We start from the raw sequence: 22,863 nt of genomic DNA, 5'->3' as shown, positions 1-22,863 counted from the left end.
AACAAACCACAAGAGACTCCGAAAGAGAATAAACAGGGGTTGATGGAGGGAAGTGGGTAGGGAATGGGCTAGATGGGTGATGGGTGTTAAGGAGGCATTTGTTATGATGAGCACTGGGTGTTGTATGTAGGTGTATGTAGGTGTTGAATCACTGAATTCTACTCCTTAAACCAGTATTTCACTGTAGATTAACTAACTAGAATTTAAATAAAAAATTTTAAAATCTTAACCCAGTATAGGGAGAAGACATGTAATAAACCAATAATAAAGGTGTTATTTTACTGAACAATATCCTAGATATATAAATGTTATCTATTTTAAAGCCCAAATAACTTATTCAGAAATTGTGATTTTTGTTGCTATTTTATCTGAATTTTATTTAATTATATTTAAAAGGCCTTTCTAGACCTTTAGCCACTAATATTAATTAGATTAAAACAAAGTATGATATAGATGAAATTGTCGAATCTTGATTTAAGTGTTGAATGTGGGTGATGGGCATATAGTCATACATTTTACTCTTCTCTCTATATATGTTTGAAAACCTTTAGAATACTCATGAAAAGTAAGAAGTCACAAATAACATTAATAGAAAAACTCCAGATATGAAATAGAAACTCAAGTTTCAAAGCATGGTTTTGTTTTTAGATTGAAGAGGCTCAAGTTCAAGACACTGGTCGTTATACTTGTGAGGCAACAAATGTTGCTGGAAAGACTGAGAAAAACTATAATGTCAACATTTGGGGTAAGTGTGATTATGTATAATTAATTTAAGATCAATTATAGATAGACTTCCAGAACTTAAGTATATTAGTCATTGTAATTTTGATGTAGAACCGTTCTCCTCACCTGCCTGAGCTTATGCTCTTTAGTTCTTACAGCCAGGATCTTCTAATAATTGAGCTTTCTCCATGAACTGATGGTGGTTTGATCAATTGAAATAAGTCAAAAGGCCAATCATGCCTGTGGATTCTGCGTGTGAGAGAGAACACCTGCACTTGGTGACAGGTGGGATTACTCAGCTGACCAGTGAGAAAAGTTATCCTCGCTTGAAATTCTACCATTTGTTACCAATTAAGATAATTCTTAGGAATTACCACGACTTTTACTTGGCTACGACTGTCTGCTAATTGTTAAAAAGTACTCCCTTTTCCAGCATATCCACCTTTATTTTATTTACTTCTTTTAATTCAGGTATAACGTATCATGCCCTCTTAATTTTGATTGTATTTGTTTAAACTTTTTAACCATTGAGATAATGCGCTGAAATATCTCTTTGATTTAAAAAGTTTATTCAAAACCACATTTTAAAAATAAAAATAGGTAGAGGAAATAATTTGATTCCAATGGAGAGCAAATATGTTTTAAAACTTTAAAAGCATGTGTTTATGTAGAAAATGATTTGTTAATTATAAATCATTATCATTTTAAAAATTCTTAAGGAAGATTTTGAGAAATGCTATTATTCACCCTATAAAAGGATTAATTTACCTTTAAATAGTAAAATTTACTAGGTGGTAATTTATTTATTATATATTACTTATGTATCATTAACATCTGTACTTGCCTCCTTCCATCCCTATTCTCCCTCCATTGCTCCTTCCCTTTCTTTCTCATTTCTTTCAAATGGGAGAAATATTTGTATAACTCCCAGTTAGGACCAGACACTGAACTAGGTGTTGTCAAGTAAAGCTTGAAAAAAAGAAAAATTGGGAAGTATAATCAGTTAGAAAATGAGGTGAGAAATTCATTTCTGCAATGCTGTATTGAAGATACCTGTACAGTGTCCTTGTGAAGCTGTCCTCCATGCAATCAGAAATAAAAGCCTATAATTTAGGAGAGAGAAAGAAAAGAGTTAAAATATAAAATTGGAGACATGAGTATATATGTGGCAGTTGAGATCCCTTAGAGAGTAAGAAAAATGTGTACAGAAGAGTACTGGAGAATGACTCTCACGTGGACCATATAAGGGCCAGAAAAAGAGACACAAATGAGAAACTGAGAAGAAGCAGTGAAAGAGGTAGGGGAACACTTGTGTCATGAAAACTAAAGACAATGGTATACCTAAAAGAAGAACATGGACAACAAATAAGTTGGACATAGATGGATGGGTAGGTGAATGAATGAATAATGTCACATATTGCAAAGAAGTGAAATTAGACGTAAACTACAAAGTGTAGTTTACAAATGAGACCAATGCCTATTAAAGAAAAGCAATTTAATAGTGGAAAGCAGAATACAGTATATATAAGAATAAATGATAGGGGAGAAAGTTGATACATCAAGGATAGAATCACTAAAAAATACGTATGGGTGTGCCTCTGTGTTCTAGACACTATGCCTCATGTAGGCATAGAGAGGTTAATGAGAAAGACAAAGACACTGGTCACACAGAACATGTAGTCTGCTGCTACAGAAATATCTTTACTTTAAATAACCAATTCAAATTAAATCTCCTAAGAGATGTCATAGGAGTATTTGTGGGAAGACATATCAGGGCTCATGACATCTAATTGAGATTTTAAGAATGAGTAGGCATTAGCTCTGTAAAGAGGGTGGAAGCATTACAATGACCTGGAGAATACTGTCTGCATTCATTGAACCAAACGTCATTCACTATGGAGCCTGGTGTGGTGCAGTGGAGAATAAGAAGATATTAGGTAGGAAAGATAAAAGGCGGCAGATTGAAAAGGACCTCTAAAACAAATTTTTGAAGTATAGATTTGATTCATAAGGCAATGGGGTTCTGTTAAAAGGATTTAAAGAAGTACTGGGGTGTTCAGATCTGTATTTGGGGAATAAAACAGATAAACTCTAGCAGTATTTAAGAAATTAACAGGATTAATTGATTACATGGAGAGGTGTGAAAAGAGGAAGAGTAAAGGATGGATGTCAGTGTGGGTTGGCCAGATGGGCCATGTGGACAGCAGTGTCCTTCCCTCAGAGAAGGAACAAAGGTGACTGAATTCAGTTGTGGGCAAGTCGAGGTTGAAAGTGCCTCTGATGTACCCAGGTTGAGATGTTTAGTAGTCAGATACAAAAATCTAGACCTCAGATGGGGTCTGCATTACAGATACAGATTTGCAAGTATTTGTGTCAATAGCCATGGGAGTAGAGGAGGGTGGAATTGAGGTTGGAGATGGTGTACTTACAGTGATGGCCATCTATATAATCGTCATTTTCTTCTGCAGAACTTTCTATCTGTGGTAAAGGAGATGACAGAGTAAACTGTAGGATTCATCCAGAGGAAGGGTGTTGTGAAATAGGAAGGGCAACAGTGCAAGGCAGTTGAGATTATTGGCAAGGAAGTAGTTGAAATTATTGATCATGAAATCTAAGCTGGATAGAGAAGTCAGTAAACAAGAGTCCGCAGCTGGATTGGGAGGTTTCTGAGAGGTCAAGAGACTTGAGATTCAATTAGGTCGATGAAGTGAGAATTGGGAATAATTGAGTGAAGAGCTATAGGGACGGAGTAGGAGGAGAAATGTTCTAGATGATGGACATGGTGGAGAAAGGGATGAGCAGATCAAGGAAGTGAGTATCCATGGTGGTTAGACTGGATATACACGCAGATGTTGAGTTATACCGAAGAATGCCAGGTCTACGTGTGAAGGAGAAGGATAACAAGTACCAAATTGTTCAGTGAATAGAAAAAGAATGGCGGGTTCCCAGATGATGGTGAGGGAGAAAGAGAAGAAAATTGGTGGCATGAGCCTCAAATGGGGGCAGTTGAACAATGACTGGAAGCTACATTGAGGGGGGAGGAGGATTTTCCCACTCCTCAACTCCCAGGAGCTTGAGAGAGCAAGCATCTGCCACCTGATAATATTGCAGCCAGAGAAGCATCTTGAGAGGAGAGTTCAGCCAGCAAAGGCGGACTCGGGGGTAAGGCAGCGTTCACTTAAACATTCCAAAGAGAGACTAGAGGACAGTGGGGAGGCAGGCTGTGCATTCTAGAGTAGGTAACATACCCATTTCTTGGATCAAACCCCTGTGTCTGTCCTTTACCATAATGTTGTAAGCCTGATGTTTTCCAGTTCTGTTCAGCATCTGAGACATCAAAACTGGCTGAGCAGAAATGACAGTTAAGCGTAAATTTGGTAGGTGCTTTAGCTTTTTGATACAAAAAGTCTAATTATCTACAATACATTAGCTTCTTTGTATGCCAGTCTGAATATTTAGTTAATTAAGTTTCTATCTGGGAAAACGGGAAGTCTGTTAATAGGTATTCTTTGTCTTACAGTTGACTTTTTTTTTATTATGTTCAGTTAGCCATGGTATGGTACATCATTAGTTTTTGATGTGGTGTTCAGTGATTCCTTAGTTCATATAACACGCAGTGCTTTTAACATGGTATTGATATGTCAGCCTCAAGTGCTAATTATTTCCTTATGTCATTTGAGTGGGAACCTGTTTTTAAATGTAAAATGTTAAGGAAATTTTATGTCGAGTTAATGTAAAAATAGTATTTTTTCATCTTTCAGTACCACCAAATATTTACGGTTCTGATGAACTTGCTCAACTTACAGTCATTGAAGGGAATCTCATTAGTTTATTGTGTGAATCAAGTGGTATTCCACCCCCAAATCTCATTTGGAAGAAGAAAGGTCAGTTTTCATCCTCAACATTTATAAAATTAAATATAAACATTAAATGAATCTATGTTTTGTTTGACAAACATGTCAATTTATTAACAAACTTTCCTGGGGTTTGCATACTAAAATACTAGATGGCGTGATCACTTTATATTAAATGTGTAGCATGTGATAACTTCTACACTATCTCGCTGAAAATCGTCAGTTTGGAAACTGTTCTCCAGAAAAAAAGTAACTTTCTGTTTCAGTTGATTGCTTTATAATCGAATGCATTATAGGGTGTCCATAATGGTCAAGAATCCACCATTCTAAGAATTCTTTTATCTTCTTTAGAATAAGCTTTAAAAAATATTTTCTATAACTTTTTTTCTGTATTTTCTATAACATTTTGCTGTATTTGTGACAGTTTTGCAATGTATGTTAAGATCGAATTCTGTAGTTGAACAAATTTTCAATTTATTCATCAATATATATTTATTTGTATCCATTAAGTATCAGATAGATCATCTATATTTTTAGGGTTTTTTTTAAAGATTTTATTTATTTATTTGAGAGAGAGTGAGAGCGAGAGAGATCACAGAGGGAGAGAGGGAGAAGCAGACTTGCTGCTGAGCAGGGAGCCTGATGTGGGGCTCAATCCAAGGACCCTGGGATCATGATCTGAGTCAAAGGCAGATGCTTAACCGAGTGAGCCACCCAGGCTCCCAATATTTTTAGTCCATTTTAAGAATAATTTTGTTTTACTCTTTTAAGATTTTACTTTATTTTTCTAAGTATGCTTTCAAATGCAATATTGAATGAAGGAAAAATTTGCAGGAGATAATCTTGATAAATATCTCCTCTTCATCCTGCCTCTCCTCTCCTTTCTTCTCCTCCTTCTTTTTGCATAGGACTATTTTACGGCGTCATCTGCCTTTTAGGTACTTGAACTAAGATGTAAATAAATGTACTTATCAGTGTATGTACACAAAATACTATATATTTTTGCTTCATATTTTGCCATTTTGTTTTCTTTGCAGGCTCCCAAGTGCTGGCTGATTCTGCAGGGCGAGTCAGAACATTATCTGGAGGCAGACAGTTACAGATCTCAGTTGCAGAAAAATCAGATGCTGGGCTGTATACATGCGTGGCATCGAATGTTGCTGGAACTGCAAAGAAAGACTACAATCTGCAAGTTTACAGTAAGTTATTGATTAGTCAGACTTTCTTTTAATCTTTCTGTCTTTCCTTTTTGCTTTTTCTTTGTATCTTAAGATACATTCAAGGCAGTATGGTTATAATATACCTATCATAAGACTCACAAATTTAAATTGTGCTGACATAAACAAAGAGCAGTTGCTTATTTCTGTCTGTTGTTCATTTAACAATACAGCTGTGCACCTGTATCAGCATGCTGATAGAAGACACATCAATGTGGTTGTAATGTACTGGGGGCAGGATGGTGGATGTGTGGAATGGGGAGAGATGGTATATTATAGGGTAGATTTGCAAAATGTAAAAATATCTCATCTTAAAGAATATTTAATTTGTATAAGATTTTAAAGTGTTTTAAATATTTACATTTAACCTTTATGTGAACCATGATATGAAGCAAAATTATTGTTTCCATTTTGCATATGTAGTCATCTAAGCCCAGAGAGGTTCCCATGACTAACCAAGGTCACCTGACTTGATTGTAGTAGGACTGGCACTAGAACCCAAGATTACTAATGCTGGCCCATGTTTCTTCCCCCACACACCTATGTATTAGAATTGGTCTAATTTTTTTTTCTTAGACTAAGTATCTGTTATGTAAATTCAGCTACAAAACTACAGAATAATGTGATCAGTGGCTTAACCAATTAGAGACTTATTTTCTCACGTAATGAGAAGCCTGAGGTTGGCAGTCACTGGAGTTGGTCAAAACCTTACTCATATCAAGACAGGAGAGCTAGGATTCTCCTGCTCCTACCTCTGTGGTCTCAAGATCATTGCTTCAGCCCTGGTATCAAGTCCACACTGAAGGCAAAAGTAAGGGTAAGGAGTGGTATGTTTTCCTTTCATCAGGACAGCAAAAAAAAATTCCCAACCCGTGCCCCTAATCCCCCATGCCCACCCAGCAGATGTTTATTTAGATTTTATAGGCCTGAATTGATTCATGTGGCCATTTCAATTTTCAGAGAAGACTGAGAAACAGCTTTTCCGACTCCTGTAGTGGAGGGTGAAGGAAGAGTGGAACTGATTGTGAGCAAGGCTACCATCTGTATTTTAATGTTAGTACTACAAAGACTTCTGTAAATTAGGGCTATGAATGATAAGTTCTTATTTGTATAACTTGTTAAAAATGAGCGAAAGTAACAAACAGAATTTTTTTTTACTGTGTTGATAGCTTTATTCTAAGCATGAACACATTTAGAAACATAGGAGGCATTGCATCTCTCAATACAGCAATGCCATGTCTGTTAGCTCTGGGTCTTTTCTTTAGTAGTTAATATTTCTACATCAAAAATGAGTTTAACTTTGGCTGATACGAATTCCTATGCAAGACCTGAAGCAGACATTTCCTACTTTACTATTTTTTTTTTTTAAGATTTTATTTATTTATTTGACAGAGAGAGACAGCCAGCGAGAGAGGGAACACAAGCAGGGGGAGTGGGAGAGGAAGAAGCAGGCTCATAGCCTGATGCGGGGCTCGATCCCATAACGCTGGGATCACGCCCTGAGCCGAAGGCAGATGCTTAACGACTGCGCCACCCAAGCGCCCCTACTATTTTTTCTTTTTCTTTCTTTTTTTTTTTTTTCCAGTTCGACCAACTATATCTGATAGTGGCAGCCACCCTACTGAAATCATTGTTACTCGAGGGAAGAGTATTTCCTTGGAGTGTGACGTGCAGGGTATTCCTCAACCAAAAGTGACCTGGATGAGAGATGGCCGCCCTTTGACCAAAGGAAGGGGAATGGAAATATTGGATGAAGGTCGCATCCTTCAGCTGAAGAACATTCACGTATCTGACACAGGCCGTTATGTGTGTGTTGCTGTGAATGTAGCAGGAATGACTGACAGAAAATATGACTTAAGTGTACATAGTAAGTATAAAGAAGCTCAATAAGTCTATTCACTGGCCATTATAATCTATAGCATCTTGGATGGGAAACGTAAGCCTTCAGCATTGAGTCTTTTATTTATAGTCTGTGATTTTCTGCATATGCACCTTTTCTTTGGGCCAGTCTCATCACTTATCCTTCTATGTGTGGCCTCCCATTTCTTACCTTGCTGAAACAGGCATATATTGGACATTCTCTTAGAAAAGCACATAGTAGATTTAATTGTCTAATTGTCTTCTTCAAGTACTTTTGAACCAGTGCTATCTCAAGTAATATTCCTTGATTCTATGTTTTCCAAATTTGCTGTCTTGGTTAGTATAAGCCTGGGTTCCTTAGAGTTTACTGACTCAATATCAGTTGCTCATGAGTTGTACTGAAGTCAGCTTTAATATTCTAATTAATGAGTCATAAATGTCAGTAGGAATAGATGAAGTATACATGTACTCGAGGACAGTTATTTGTATGCATATAATTTGTACTGCAATTTTAATTTTTTTTCTTTTTTTTAAAATTCAGTTTATTTAAGCTAACAACAAAGATAGTTTCCCTCCCTCCACTGCTCTCTGTACCTATAAACTTGGTTTTATTTATTTGGTTTTTTTTTAATTTTTTAATTTTTTTGAGGTTGTTTTCTGTATCTTTTTTTTTATTATGTTCGGTTAGCCAACATATAGTACATCATTAGTTTTTGATGTAGCATTCAACGATTCATTAGTTGTGTATAACACCCAGTGCTCATCACAACACGTGCGCTCCTTAATACCCAATTTTAGATTCTACATCTAAGAGAGATCATACAGTATTTATCTTTTTGTCTGACTTATTTCACTTAGCATAATGCCTTTGAGGTACTTCCATGTTGTTACAAATGGCAAGATTTTGTTCTTTTTTTTATGGCTGAACAATAACCCATTGTATATATATCCTTTAATTTCTTCATTCATCCATAATGGACATGGGTTGTTTCCATTGCTTGGCTGTTGTAAATAATCCTGCAATGAACATGGGGGTGCATGTATCATTTCAAGGTAGTGTTTTCATTTTCTTCATATAAATACCTAGAAGTAAAATTCCTAAATCATATGGTGTTTCTAATTTTAATTTTTTGAGGAACCTCAAAAAACCTGTTTACCACGGTGACTGCACCAATTTATAGTTTCACCAACAGGGCCCAAGGATTCTTTTTTCTTTTTGTCCTCCCTTTGTTATTTTTTGTCTTTTTGATAATAGCCATTCTGAGGTGATATCACATTGTGCTTTTGATTTGCATACCCTGTTGAATAATAATGTTGAGTAACTTTTCAAAATGCACCTTTTAACCATCTGTATTGTATGTCTTTTTTGGAAAAATGGTTATTCCTATCCTTTGCCCATGCTTAATTGATTGTTTTTGGGGGCTATTGAATTGTATGGATTCTTTATATATTTTTGATATTAGCCCCCTATCAGATCTATGATTTACAAGTATTTTCTCTCATTCAGAAGGTTGCCTTTTCATTTTGTTGATAGTTTCCTTTGCCGTGAAGAACGTTTTTACTTTGATGTAGTCCCAATAGTTTTTGTTTTTGTTGCTTTTTGGTTTTGGTGTCACATTCAAAAATCATCTACAAGACCTGTGTCAAGGGGCTTATGTTTTCTTCTAGGAGTTTTATGGTTTCAGGTCTTATGTTCAAGCCTTTAATCAATTTGAGTTCATTTTTATGTGTTGTAAGATAGTGGTCCAATTTCATTCTTTTGCATTTGGCTATCCAGTTTTCCCTAGCACCATTCATTGAAGAGACTGTCTTTTCCCCCATCAGATATTCCTGGCTCCTTTGTAGTAAATTAATTGACTATATATGAGTGGGTTTATTTCCGGGCTCTCTATTCTGTACCATTGATTTATGTGCCTGTTTTTATGCCAATACCATACTGTTTTAATTACTATAGCTTTGTAGAATAGTTTGAACTTAGGGACCATGATGCCTCCGGCTTTGTTCTTTCTCAAGATTGCTTTGGCTATTTGGGGTCCTTTGTGGTTCTATATAAATTTTAGGATTGTTTATTCTATTTCTGTGGAAAATGCCATTGGAATTTTGATAGGGATTGTATTACAAAGTCTATTACCTTGGGTAGTATGGACATTTTGACAATATTATTCCTCAATCTTTTTATCTGTACCTTCTTCAGTTTCTTTCATTATTGTCTTGTAGTCTTCAACATACAGGTCTTTCACTTCTGTGGTTAACTTATTCCATGTATTTTATTCTTTTTGATGCAATTATAAATGGGATTGTTTTCTTAATTTCACTTTCTGATACTTTATTATTAATGTATAGAAATGCAACAGATTTTGTGTATTGTTTTTGTATCCTGCAACTTTAATGAACTCATGTATTAGTTCTAACAGTTTTTGGATAGAATTTCTAGGAATTGCATTTTTTTTTTTTTAACTCACAGGGGCTTGAACTCACAACCCTGAGGTCAATACCTGAGCTGAAATCAAGAATCAGATGCTTAACTGACTGAACCACCCAGGCGCCCTTGCAATTTTCAATCTACAGAAACAGTGATAAATTTAGTAGACACAGTCTTATAACTTGAATCCAATTAGGTCATGCACAAAGTCCAGTATTAATATCCTGTAGTTTGCAGCAAATATGTGAGCCAAAGCTAACATAATCAGAACGTAAAAGAGAAGAATTTTCATTATTAAGCATCTTTTTTGTTAGATTACTTTTTATCTTTAGGACTAGAATTACTCGTTAGAAAAGTCCGCCTATAAGAAGTTCATGAATCCATATTAGAGATTTACCAGACAAGATGAGTGACTCATAGAAAATAATTCATTACCAATACAATAACAATATGAAAGTTATTTACTGCTATGAGTGGGGAAGAAGCGACATTTTTACTTCCAGGAATGTCACACTAAAAATATTGCTACTTCTAATAAGCTCATTGTTGTGGTTGCTTATTTTGCTTACTGTTGACCAGGAAATGGAAGTCATCTTTTTAACCATAGGCTATTGAGGATTTGGTGTTTGTTATATATTAACTAACTTCTTTTCCTTTTCTTGTTTGTTTTATCATACAGCCCCTCCAAGCATCATAGGAAACGATGGGATACCTGAAAATATCAGCGTCGTGGAAAAGAATTCAGTGTCTCTGACTTGTGAAGCTTCAGGAATTCCCCTGCCTTCGATTACCTGGCTTAAAGATGGGTGGCCTGTCAGCCTTAGCAGTTCTGTGAGAATTCTCTCAGGTATTAGAAATTTTCATACCCTGACAATCTGGTTAACTTCATATGGCCACAGTTTCTCCTTAATTTCTCTGTATTTTATTTTTTCTTTTTGATCTAGGTGCTTACTATAATGCTGATCATATTAAGAAAAAAATATTTAGGAGGACATCAGAAGTTACATGAAAGGGAGTGGGGGAATCTCCAGATATTTCTAGATCCTCTTAAAAAAGAAATCTTGGCATTTGCATATTCCTTAAATCATGGGGATGTCAGAATATTCATGCTACAATGAGTACCAACCCATTTGAGAAGTGAGGATGCAAAGAAGTGCTGAAATTGAAGCCAGAGTCTAGGACGAATCATGTTATGTAACAAATCTCCATTAACCAAGTATTTCATCTGAGTGAGTTTGGTATTTCTCGGATGCATTGGTTTCCCATGAGCTAGGACTTTATTGTAAAAAGGATATTCAGCTTATTCCTCATCTGATTATGTAAGAGAATCTATTCGCTTGTCCTTTACGGACCAGTATAAGCATGAGGAGAGGGGTCTTGAGGCTATGCCACAAGAGTCTGCGCTTTGCCCCTGTTGTAATGATTTGCATACAGACTGAGAAAAATGGTCTTGCCAAGCTGTGGTTAGTAAAAGGCTTAGACACTTAGAAGAATACCTAATGTGTTGAATGAAGGCATCTGAATTCAAACACACCTCACCCTGGAATGTTTGAGTTAAACCTAAGACAATGAAAGTCAAATAAACTCCTGCACTTAACGTTTTAAAAAAAAAATGATGAGGGGCGCCTGGGTGGCTCAGTGATTAAGCCTCCCACTCTTGATTTCCTCTCAGGTCATGATCTCACGGTTGTGAGATCGAGCCCTACATTGGGTTCCACGCTGAGCGGGGAGTCTGCTTCTCTCCCACTGTCTCTCCCTCTGCTCCTCCCTCTATTTGCTCTCTATCCCTCTGTCTCTAAAATAAATAAATAAATCTTAAAAAAAATGATGAAAATTTGGGTGACATATAGCTTCAGAATTCTTCATATAAGATCTCTGAATTATGTTTGCAATTCAGTATGCATTAACAGTGTAATGTGGTTATCAAGGAAATAAATGCAATATTTCACCACATTAATAAAATATATTTTAATCAATAAAATAAGGATGAGACCAAGTGTATCCTGACTTACTCATTAGAAAGACTAGAGGAAGGATTTATTGACAATATTTTCAAAGAAGAGTAACCATGATGGTAAATTCTGATTGTATTTAACCTGGAAAAATAAACTGTAAGTAACCTTATGGTTACGTAGTGAAAATTAAATTTAAATACTTGAAGAACCATGCCGCAGAAAAGGATTACATTGGTTCTGTCTATTCCAAAGGTTAAAAGCAATGCCAGTGTATGGAAGATTTTAGGGACAGATTTGGGTCTGAATATAAGCAGCTCAAAAAATATTTATATTGTTTAAAGTCAAGATGAACTATTTTTAAGAGTGACCTCCTACTTCTAAATTTGTTCAAAATTTAAATTTCCACGTTTGAAGGCTTTTTCACAAAAGATCCTTTCCTAGTGTTTGAATTAGGTCTAAATATCCTAAGGTCCCTCTGTTTTTTCAAGATGGTCTATAAATGATAGGAGCTTGATAAAGAATATATATATTGCTATAATTATTATATTTATTGCCTATAATTCTCACTAGATTCATGATCTCCAGCAAGTTACTTAACTTTGCTAACTTCCATCTTTTCACTTATAAAGTGAAGGTATTAATAGTATTTACCTCTTAGGGTTTTTGTAAAGATGAAATGGGTCTGTGTATGTACATAAAGCAGTTAACACAGCTCCTGCTTATATGGTAAGCATCCAGTACATGTCTGCTATTGCCATAGACAACCCGGTAAAAAGTTTAGGTGTCCCCGTCCTGGGATGTTTTCCTGTTTCCTTACTACATTGTTTTCCTTTGCGTAGGTGTCCCAGTCTCTGTTGATCTTAGGAAATGCATACTAATAGCAAAGGTTTTATTACAACTTGGTTACCAAAAACCTGAACCCATTATCTTCCTGTCTTGAAATTATCCTCATATTTTTGGCTTTTTTTTTAAAAAAATTCTTAATCACTGAAAAAGTAGTACTCTTTTTAAATATAATAGCTACATCAGGGCTCCTGGAAATGAAAGAGGCAAGATAGAAGTGATGTACTGCTATCACAAAGAGTGATGAACTCTGGCTTATTATAGATTTACGGGAGTGGTGTTTTGGTTTTATTTAGTTTTGTTTTGCTTGACTAGCAGCTGGAGATCCCTGAGTGAACACATTAAAACTATTTGACCTTGTGACGGTGCCAAAGGAGTCATTCAGTTTTACAGTCTGAACATGTGTATTGTGCAATAGATGAATGAGAATCAGATGAATGGCATATGACTTGCTTGGTCATTGGTCTGCTGCACACTTCTATTCCATTAAGATTCGTTCTCCTGAGACCTTAAGTACAGATTTTCTGAAAGCAGTATTTTTGTGAAGACCCTGTCCTTGTTATGAAGTTGTGTGCCAAGAACAGATAGCTGCTATAAGAATTTAACAGATACAAGAAACATCTCCATTTAAGTATAACTTACTGTCAGATCCTTTTGTTGTTGTTTTTCACTGGATTAAGTGAGAGGACCAGAAAACAAGAGAAAGATCATGAGACAGGAGGCTGAGGTTTGCAGAGCTAGCAGTAACTCATAACAGCTGTACTGATCTAAGATCTCTCAACTGGAATCATATTATGGTCTCACTAACCTGAAGAAGCAGTGAATGCTTGAATCCTTGCCTAATTAACACAAGTTTTTTGACATGTTTAGATAATTTCTGTATTTAACTTTCCTTATTTAAATTCAGTTGGGGAAGAAAAAGATTGAATTCTGGTAATCAGCTTTGTTTATGTAAATAAGTTACTACTGAGTTCACCTTTCAAACAGTTGAAGATGGGAGGTTGCTTCTAGGAAAAGCTCAGTGACAGCTTGTTGTGTTTATAAAAACAGAAAGCAGATGGACATTCCTGATGAATCCAGAGCCAGGTGAATAGTCACATGAAAATTTCATGTTTAACCATTTCAGTTGTTTTAGTTCCAATTCAGTGTACAAAGCAAAAATACACCAGATAGAAAAGTATTAGGAAATCTAAGACAGGATTTGCTTTTTTTTCTGAGAATTGACTTCTCAAATGGTCTCAAAGACTCTCTCTGTGCCCGCACGTCCTCTGCAGGCTGTTTCAGTCCCATTTGCTGCCTCCTCTTTGTCCTTCAATGGAGTTTCTTTCCAAATTCCACCCTTCAGCATATCAGAGTTGCCCTCTCAGTCTACAAGCATTTCTTGGATGTAGTAGGGCAACCTTCATTACACAGAAGTTCAAAATATAAAAAGTAAAAAAGCAGATATGCATGAGCGAATCAAGGGGACCCCCCTACCCGTCCCCAAAGGGGACTTTGATCTAAATAATTCTAGGATTCCATGAAAACCAGTAGTTGGTCTTCAGGGTTTCTCCCATTCCTTCTGTGCTGATGTCATCCCAATCTGGGTTGCTGGTATAGACCTCTTTCTCACATTCCCATTTCAGATGCCCAGTGGCAAACTGGGAATCTTTTCTTAAACATTCTGTCACAGTTGTCTTTCTAAAGCACAAATCACATCGTGACCTTTCTTTTTTTTTGTTTACACCCTTCCATAGCTTTTAGTGAACACCATAAAGGCCAGATTCCTTAGCATAGCATTCAAGGGCCCACAGAATCTGGCCATCCACCAGCCATTACTCCAGCTAGCCTCATCTCTCTGCATTTGCTCCACCTGCTCTCCTTTAAGTACAAAACTCACATCTACTTTCTACTCTATATCCATATTCATACTCTACCTATAATGGTGTCTCTCAACTCTTCTCTGTATTAAAATAAACTTGCTTTTTGGGCACCTGGGTGGTGCAGTCATTTAGGTGTCGGACTCTTAGTTTTGGACCAGGTCGTGATCTCAGGGTCATGAGATCGATCCTCATGTCAGGCTCCACACTGAGTGTGGAGTCGGCTTGAGATTCTCTCTCCCTCATCCTGCCCCTTCTGCTCATGCTCTCTATCTCTGTCTTTCAAATAAATAAATAAATCTTTGTATATATTTGCCTGTTAAGATTATGTTCAAACATCACATCTCTGAAACTCCATTTCTTGTTTGTTGTCACCTAGCATTGTATTTATTTTTTTAGCCATGGAACCAGAAAATTCTTCTGAATTATCTTTTCTCCTTCATATAGGCTTAAAGCATATGATTTTTTAAAAGCTTGATACTAATGAATGTTAAAGGCCTTTGAAGCATATTGACTGAATTTTGCCTAAATTGAGCATTTTTTGGCCAACTTGTAAAGTTACAGATTTCTTTTTGAATCATCTTGGTTTGCTTCTCCAGGAGGCAGGACTCTGCGGTTGATGCAGACCAGAATAGAAGATGCTGGCCAGTATACTTGTGTTGTAAGGAATGCAGCTGGTGAAGAAAGAAAAATCTTTGGACTTTCAGTATTAGGTATTTTTGTAATTTTCAATATCTAGTAAAACAATCTAATTGGCTTACTATATTCTGGATGTAGTTAAAATTTATCTACAGCTTGATCTCACATTTATGTTTTCTTTGGCCCCTGGACTGACATTCTTGGCAATAATTCAATGTTAGAATAATTTGGATGTAATCAGTTGGATTAAAATGGCTGAAATGCTGTGTCTTTTCAGTTCACAGTTGTTCAGACTCTGATATCTTGTTTAACGTGAATACTTATCAGAGTTACGGTGGGAGAAATAAATGTCTAATAGATGTTCTTATTAACTTGTTGACATTTTTATCCAGACTTTATAACCTCTGCTACAATAAAATTCATTATAATTGAATTCATGACATATAATCTTATATCTTAGAATTGATCAAAATAGTTTTATGAAGTTATGCTAGTGAACGATGATAATTTGGGGGTTTATTTTAAAGATTATAACTTAATACAAATGTAAACATAGGTGCCTATAGAATAACACCCCTGCTCTTAGAATTGTTGCTTACTTTTTCTGTCTTTTTCTTCATTTAATTTTTTTTTCTTTAGTGCCACCTCGCATTGTGGGTGAAAATACATTGGAAAATGTGAAGGTAAAAGAGAAACAGAGTGTTACACTGACTTGTGAAGTGACAGGTAAGGGACTTAGCTCTTGTACTTCTGCTGTTCTCCACTCACTGATTATTTATTGCCTCCACTATATATCTTAATTAGTTGAAAAAAGTCAAACTACTATAATAAGCATTTGAAATTGAATTCTAGTTGAGTAGAGCCAGTGGAAGTGTAGGAGGAGATTTCTCAGATTCTGTGGAAATAAGAATACTCTCCTACACGGATAAATTTTGCCATCTTTACCAGTGATGCAGTGTGTTATTGTAATGAAAGTAAGTGAATCTTAAGAGGACATTATCAAATCTGGTTTGTTGTTCTTGTAGCTGTTTTTAGGTTTTTTGTTTGTTTGTTTGTTTGTTTTTAGTAAAGATGGCCTTGGAGTTTAAAAATAACAATGGGAGTAGCACATAACATTTTATAGAAAGCCAGTGTTTTAGGGAAGATTTGATTAGTTTATTTCATAGTTTATATGCCTTGCATGAGCAATAAAATTAAGTAAGCAAGGAACTGTTTCTATTTTAAGCAAGGCAGATAGAAAGAATGTGTTATATGCTATTACTTAACCTGCTTTTTTTCCCCTAGAAATGATATGGTAAATAACAACATTGGGACCAGCATCCTCCCCTTGAGGCTTCCAGTTTTTTTTGTTTGTTTTTACATTGGCATTTGGTTTTCAGTTATTTCTTCTTTATTTTTCTCTTAGTTTTATTGAGATATAATTGACATAGAACAGTGTGTAAGTTTAAGGTGTACAACATAATGATTATACATACCTCTTATATATATATATGAATGTCTATATTTCAAAATGAGCACCACAATAAGTTTAAACATTCATCATCTCACATAGTTATAATTTTTTTTTGTGATGAAAACTTTTAAGATTGATTCTCTTAGCAGCTTTCAAATATATAATACCGTATTGCTAGCTGTAGTTACTGTGCTCTACACTATAGCCCCAGAACTTACTTATCTTGTAACTGGAAGTTTATACCTTCTGAGCACCTTCAGCCATTTCCCCCCCACCCCTCCTCTGTCTCTGGAAAACACCAATCTTTTCTTGGTTGCTATGAGTTTTGATTTTATCAAGTCACATATATAAATGAGATCATACAGTATTTGTTTCCTCTGCCTTTTTCACTTAGCTTAATGCCCTCAAGGTCCATCCATGCTGTTGCAAATGGGAGGATTTCCTTCTTTTTTATGGCTGAATGACATTCCCGTGTGTGTGTGTGTGTGTGTGTGTGTGTGTGTGTGTGTGTGTATTTTCTTGTATCCATTCACCTGTCAGTGGACACTTGGGTTGTTTTCTATTTAAATTATTTTGAATAATGCTGCAGTGAACATCGTAGTGCAGATACCTTTTCAAGATAGTGATTTCATTCTTTTCGAATATATGCCCAGAAGGGAATTACTGAATCACGTGGTAGTTCTATTTTTAATTTTTCGAGATCTCCCTACTGTTTTCCATAGGAGCTATGCCAATTTGCATTCCCACTAACAGTGCACGAGGGTTCTCTTTTCTCCATATTTTCACCAACATTTGTTATGTCTTGTCTTTTTTAGAATAGCCATTCTAACATGTGTGGGTGATATCTTATGGTTTTTACTTGCATTTTCCAATGATAGTGATGTTGAGCACCTGTTCATGTACCTGTTTGCCATCTGGATGTCTTCTTTGGAAAAATGTCTATTCTAGTCCTTTGCCAATTTTTAAATTATATTATTTGATTTTTTGCTATTGAGTTAAGTTCTTTATATAGTTTGGATATTAACCCTTTATCAGATACATGGTATACAAATATTTTCTCCCCTTCCAGAGTTTGCCTTTTTATTTTGTCGATGATTTCTTTTGCTGGGCAGAAGCTTTTTCGTTTCATGTACTCCCACTTGTTTATTTTTACTATTTTTGCTTGTGCTTTTAGTGTCATATCCAAGAAATCATTTCTCAGACTGATGTCCTTATGCTTTCTTCTAGGAGTTTATGATTCCAGTCTTTTTTTTTTATGACAGACTTTCCTTCTTCTTTTTTTTTTTTTTTAAAGATTCTATTTATTTATTTGGCAGAGAGAGAGGGACAGCCAGCGAGAGAGGGAACACAAGCAGGGGGAGTGGGAGAGGAAGAAGCAGGCTCCCAGCAGAGGAGCCTAATGTGGGGCTCGATCCCAGGACCCTGGGATCACGCCCTGAGCCGAAGGCACACGCTTAACGACTGAGCCACCCAGGCGCCCCTATGATTCTAGTCTTATATTTAAGTCATTAATCCATTTCAAGTTAATTTTTGTGAGTGGTATAAGACAGGGGTCTAGTTTTATTCTTTTGCATGTGACTAGTTTTTCCAATGCCATTTATTAAAGAGACTATCTTTTTTTATCGACTATTCTTGGATCTCTTATCCAAATATTAGTTGGCCATATATGCATGGGTTTATTTCTTTTTTCATAATACTGTTCCATTGGTCTATGTGTCTTTTTTCAAGGCCAATGCCATACTGTTTGGATTACCTTAGCTTTGTAATATAGTTTGGAATCAGGAAGTTTGATGTCCCTATCTTTGTTCTTTCTCAGAATTGCTTTGGCTATTTGGAGTCTTTTGGGGCCAGATGAATTTTAGGACTGTTTTTTTCTATTTCTTTAAAAAAAAAAGAACTTTAGAATCTTCATACTGAGTGCATTGAATCTATAAATGGCTTTTGAGTACATTGAATCTATAAATGGTTTTGAATCTGTAAATGGACATTTTAACAATACTAATTCTTCCAATCTCTGAATATAGGAAGAATATCTTTGCATTTATTCATGTCTTTTTCAACTTCTTTCATCAATGTCTTATAGTTTTCTGTGTAAATAACTTTCACCTCCTTGGTTAGATTTATTCCTAAGTATATTATTGTTTTCTTTATTTATTTTTCAAATAATCTGTTATTAGTGTATAGAAATGCTGGTGATTTTTGTATGTTTATTTTGTATCCTGAAGCTTTACTGAATCCATTACTTAGATCTAACAGGTTTTTGGTGGAGCCTTTTTTTTTATTTGTTCATTCATTTGAAAAACATTTATTTGATTTAATATGTGGGGCATACAGTAGTGAACAAAGCAGATAAAATCCCAGCCCTCATGGAACTTATACTCCTGGTGAAACAAACTAGACAGAGATACAGTAAGTAGCCTTCCTTCCAGACCTAGCACTTTCTTTGAATCCAGGACTTCTATTAATTCTCAGATATGAAGGTTCTAGCAAGTGGTCATTTGCCTTTCTTTCTTTCTCTTTCTTTCTTTCTTTCTTTCTTTCTTTCTTTCTTTCTTTCTTTCTTTCTTTTCTTTCTTTCTTTCTTTTCCTTCCTTCTTTCCTTCCTTCCTTCTTTCCTTCCTTCCTTCTTTCCTTCCTCCCTTCCTTCCTTCCTTCCTTTTATGTATATATATTTTGTTTAAATTCAATTAATTAACATATAGTTTATTATTAGTTTCAGAGGTAGAGTTCAATGATTCATCAGTCTTTTTTTTTTTTTTTTAAGATATTATTTATTTATTCGACAGAGAGAGAGACAGCCAGCGAGAGAGGAAACACAAGCAGGGGGAGTGGGAGAGGAAGAAGCAGGCTCATAGCGGAAGAGCCTGATGTGGGGCTCGATCCCATAACGCCGGGACCACGCCCTGAGCCGAAGGCAGACGCTCAACCGCTGTGCCACCCAGGCGCCCCCATCAGTCTTATATAATACTCAATGCTCATTACATCACCTGCCCTCCTTAATGTCCATCATCCAGTTATCTTTAGAACTTTTTATATATAAAAACATGTCATCTGCAAATAGAGGCAATTTTAATTCTCCCTTTCTGACTCTGATGCATTTCTTTCTTCTTTCCTCTTCTCTTCTCTTCTCTTCTCTTCTCTTCTCTTCTCTCTCTTCTTTTCTTTTCTTTTCTTTTCTTTTCTTTTCTTTTCTTTTCTTTTCTTGCCTGATGAATCAAACTGTTCTAGCTAGGACTTCCAGTACTACTACGTTGAATACAAATGATGAGAGTGGGCGCCTTCATATTGATCTTAAAGGAAAAGCAAGCAATCTTTTACCACCGAGTATAATGTTAGCTGTGGATTGTCAGGTATTGCTTTTATTATGTTGAGGAATGTTCCTTCTATATGCAATTTATTGAGAGTTTTTATCATGAATGGATGTTTAATTTTGTCAGATGCTTTTTCTGCATCTATTGAAATGAGTATATGATTTTTTATCTAGTTTCAATGAATATACGGTGCTATTAGTTTCAGGTGTACAATATAGTGATTCAGTAATTCTGTACCTTACTCAGTGCTCGTCATGATAAGTGTGCTCTTAATCCCCTTCACCTATTTCACCTATTACCCTACTAACCTACCCTCTGACAACCACCAGTTTTCTGTATTTAATAGTCTGTGTTTTGGTTTGTCTCTTTTTTCTTTGTTCATTTGTTTTATTTCTTAAATTCCACATATGAATGAAATTATATGGTATTTGTCTCTCTCTGACTGACTTATTTTACTTAGATCTATCCATGTTGTTGCAAATGGCAAGGTTTAATTCTTTTTTATGGCTGAGTAGTATTCCATTGTGTATAGCTATATCACATCTTCTTTATCCCTTCATCTATGGATGAACACTTGGGTCATTTCCATACCTTGGCTATTGTAAATAATGCTACAATGAACATGGGTGTGCATATATTTTTTTGAATTAGCCTTTTTGTTTTCTTTGGGTAAATACCCACTAGTGGAATTACTAGATCATAAGATAATTCTATTTTTTTATTTTTTGAGAAAACTCATACTGTTTTCCACACTGGCTGCACCAGTGCACGAGGGCTCCTTTTTCCCTCTGATAAGTGCATGAGGGTTCCTTTTACTCTACATCCTTGCCAACACTGTTTCTTGTGTTTTTGGTTTTAGCCATTTTAACAGGTGTGAAGTAGTATCTTTTGTGGTTTTGATTTGCATTTCCTTGATGATTAGTGATGTTGCATCTTTTCACGTGTCTATTGGTCATCTGTTTGTCTTCTTTGGAAAAGTGTCTATTCATGTCCTCTGACCATTTTTTAATTGGATTATTTGTTTTGAGGGGTGTTGAGTTGTATACATTCTTTATATATTTTGGACAATAACTCCTTCTCGGGCATATCATTCACAAGTATCTTGTCCCATTCAGTAGGTTGTCTTTTTGTTTTGTTGATGATTTCCTTCACTGTGCAAAAGCTTTTTATTTTGGTGTAGTTCCAATAGTTTAATTTTGCTTTTGTTTCCTTTGCCTGAGGAGACATATCTAGAAAAATGTTTCTATGACTGATGTCAAAGAAATTACTGCCCATGTTTTTTTCCTAGAAGTATTATGGTTTCAGGTCTCACATTTAGGTCTTTAATCCATTTTGAATTTATTTGTGTTTATGGTGTAAGAAACTGGTCCAGTTTCATTCTTTTGCATGTAGCTGGATTAGCATATAATTTTTTTTTAAAGATTTTATTTATGTATTCGACAGAGATAGAGACAGCCAGCGAGAGAGGGAACACAAGCAGGGGGAGTGGGAGAGGAAGAAGCAGGCTCATAGCAGAAGAGCCTGATGTGGGGCTCGATCCCAGATCGCCGGGATCACGCCCTGAGCCGAAGGCAGACGCTTAACCGCTATGCCACCCAGGCACCCCTAGCATTAATTTTTATCCTTTATTAATGTGATGTATTATATTTATTGATTTGTATATGTCAAACCATTTTTGCATCTCAGGGATGAAGCTGACTTGATTATGGTGTACATTCCTTTTAATTTCACATTGAATTCAGTTTGCTAGTATTTTGTTGAGAATTTTTTTTTTTTGCATCTATATTATTCAAGAATATTGGCCTGTAGTTTTTTTTTTTTCTTTGGTGTCCTTACCAGGTGTTGGTATCAAGGTAGTGCTGGCCTTGTAAAATGGTTTGGGTATATTTCCAAGTCTTCAATTTTTTGAGAGTTTCAGAAGAATTGCTGTTAATTCTTCTTTAAATGTTTGGTAAAATTCACCAGTAAAACCATCTGATCCTCTGCTTTTCTTTGTTGTGAGATTTTTGACTATGAAGTCTGTCTCCTTACTAATTATTAGCCTGTTCAATAGTCATCACAGATTCTATGATTTCATGAATTTATTCATTTCCTCTAGGTGGTCAAATTTGTTGGCTATAATATTAATAGTACTCTCTTACAGTCCTTTGTATTTCTATGGTATCAGTTGTAATGTCTTCTCTTTCATTTATAATTTTATTTATTTGCATCTTCTCTCTATCATTCTTAGTTGAGCTAAACACTTCTCAATTTTGTTTATCTCTCCAAAAAACCAGTTCTTAATTTTGTTTGATCTTTTCTATTCTCTTGTTTTCCTGTTCTTCATTTAGTTCTGTTCTAATCTTTATTATTTCCTTCCTTCTGCTAACTTTGGTTGTAGTTTGTACTTTTTTTTCCCCCTGGTTCCTTGAGGTGTGTAAAGTTAAGTTGTTTATTTGAGATCTTTCTTTTTTCTATGTATGCAGTTTTTAATATAATCTTCCATCTTAAAACTACATTTGCTGCAAACTATAAATTTTGGAATTTTGTGTTTCCATTTAAATTTGTCCTAAGGTACTTTTTCATTTCCCTTTAGATTTCCTCTTTTATCCATTGGTTGTTCAAAAGTGTATTGTTTAATTCCCATGTATTTGTGAATTTTCCAGCTTTCCTCCTGCTTTGAATTGTACTTTTTTACCATTGTGATAAGAAAAGATACCCTATATCTTTTAATCATCTTAAATTTGT

General features: G+C 35.5%; 1 protein-coding gene across 5 annotated transcripts in view; it reads left to right on the top strand.

Moving 5' to 3' along the window:
- HMCN1 (hemicentin 1) overlaps window positions 1-22,863 on the top strand; it is a 467,709-nt gene that overhangs the window by 316,003 nt on the left and 128,843 nt on the right. For all 5 annotated transcript variants that reach the window (XM_026509232.4, XM_044387879.3, XM_044387878.3 and 2 more), the window contains exons 42-48: window positions 649-745; window positions 4,485-4,607; window positions 5,615-5,776; window positions 7,380-7,661; window positions 10,756-10,923; window positions 15,333-15,446; window positions 16,012-16,098. In XM_026509232.4, coding sequence (XP_026365017.3) covers window positions 649-745; window positions 4,485-4,607; window positions 5,615-5,776; window positions 7,380-7,661; window positions 10,756-10,923; window positions 15,333-15,446; window positions 16,012-16,098 — 1,033 coding nt within the window. The remainder of the gene's footprint in view (window positions 1-648; window positions 746-4,484; window positions 4,608-5,614; window positions 5,777-7,379; window positions 7,662-10,755; window positions 10,924-15,332; window positions 15,447-16,011; window positions 16,099-22,863) is intronic.

This window comes from Ursus arctos, unplaced genomic scaffold, assembly GCF_023065955.2.
Source record: "Ursus arctos isolate Adak ecotype North America unplaced genomic scaffold, UrsArc2.0 scaffold_2, whole genome shotgun sequence".
NCBI classification, from domain to species: Eukaryota; Metazoa; Chordata; class Mammalia; order Carnivora; family Ursidae; genus Ursus; species Ursus arctos.
This window is presented reverse-complemented; position numbering and strand designations above follow the sequence as displayed.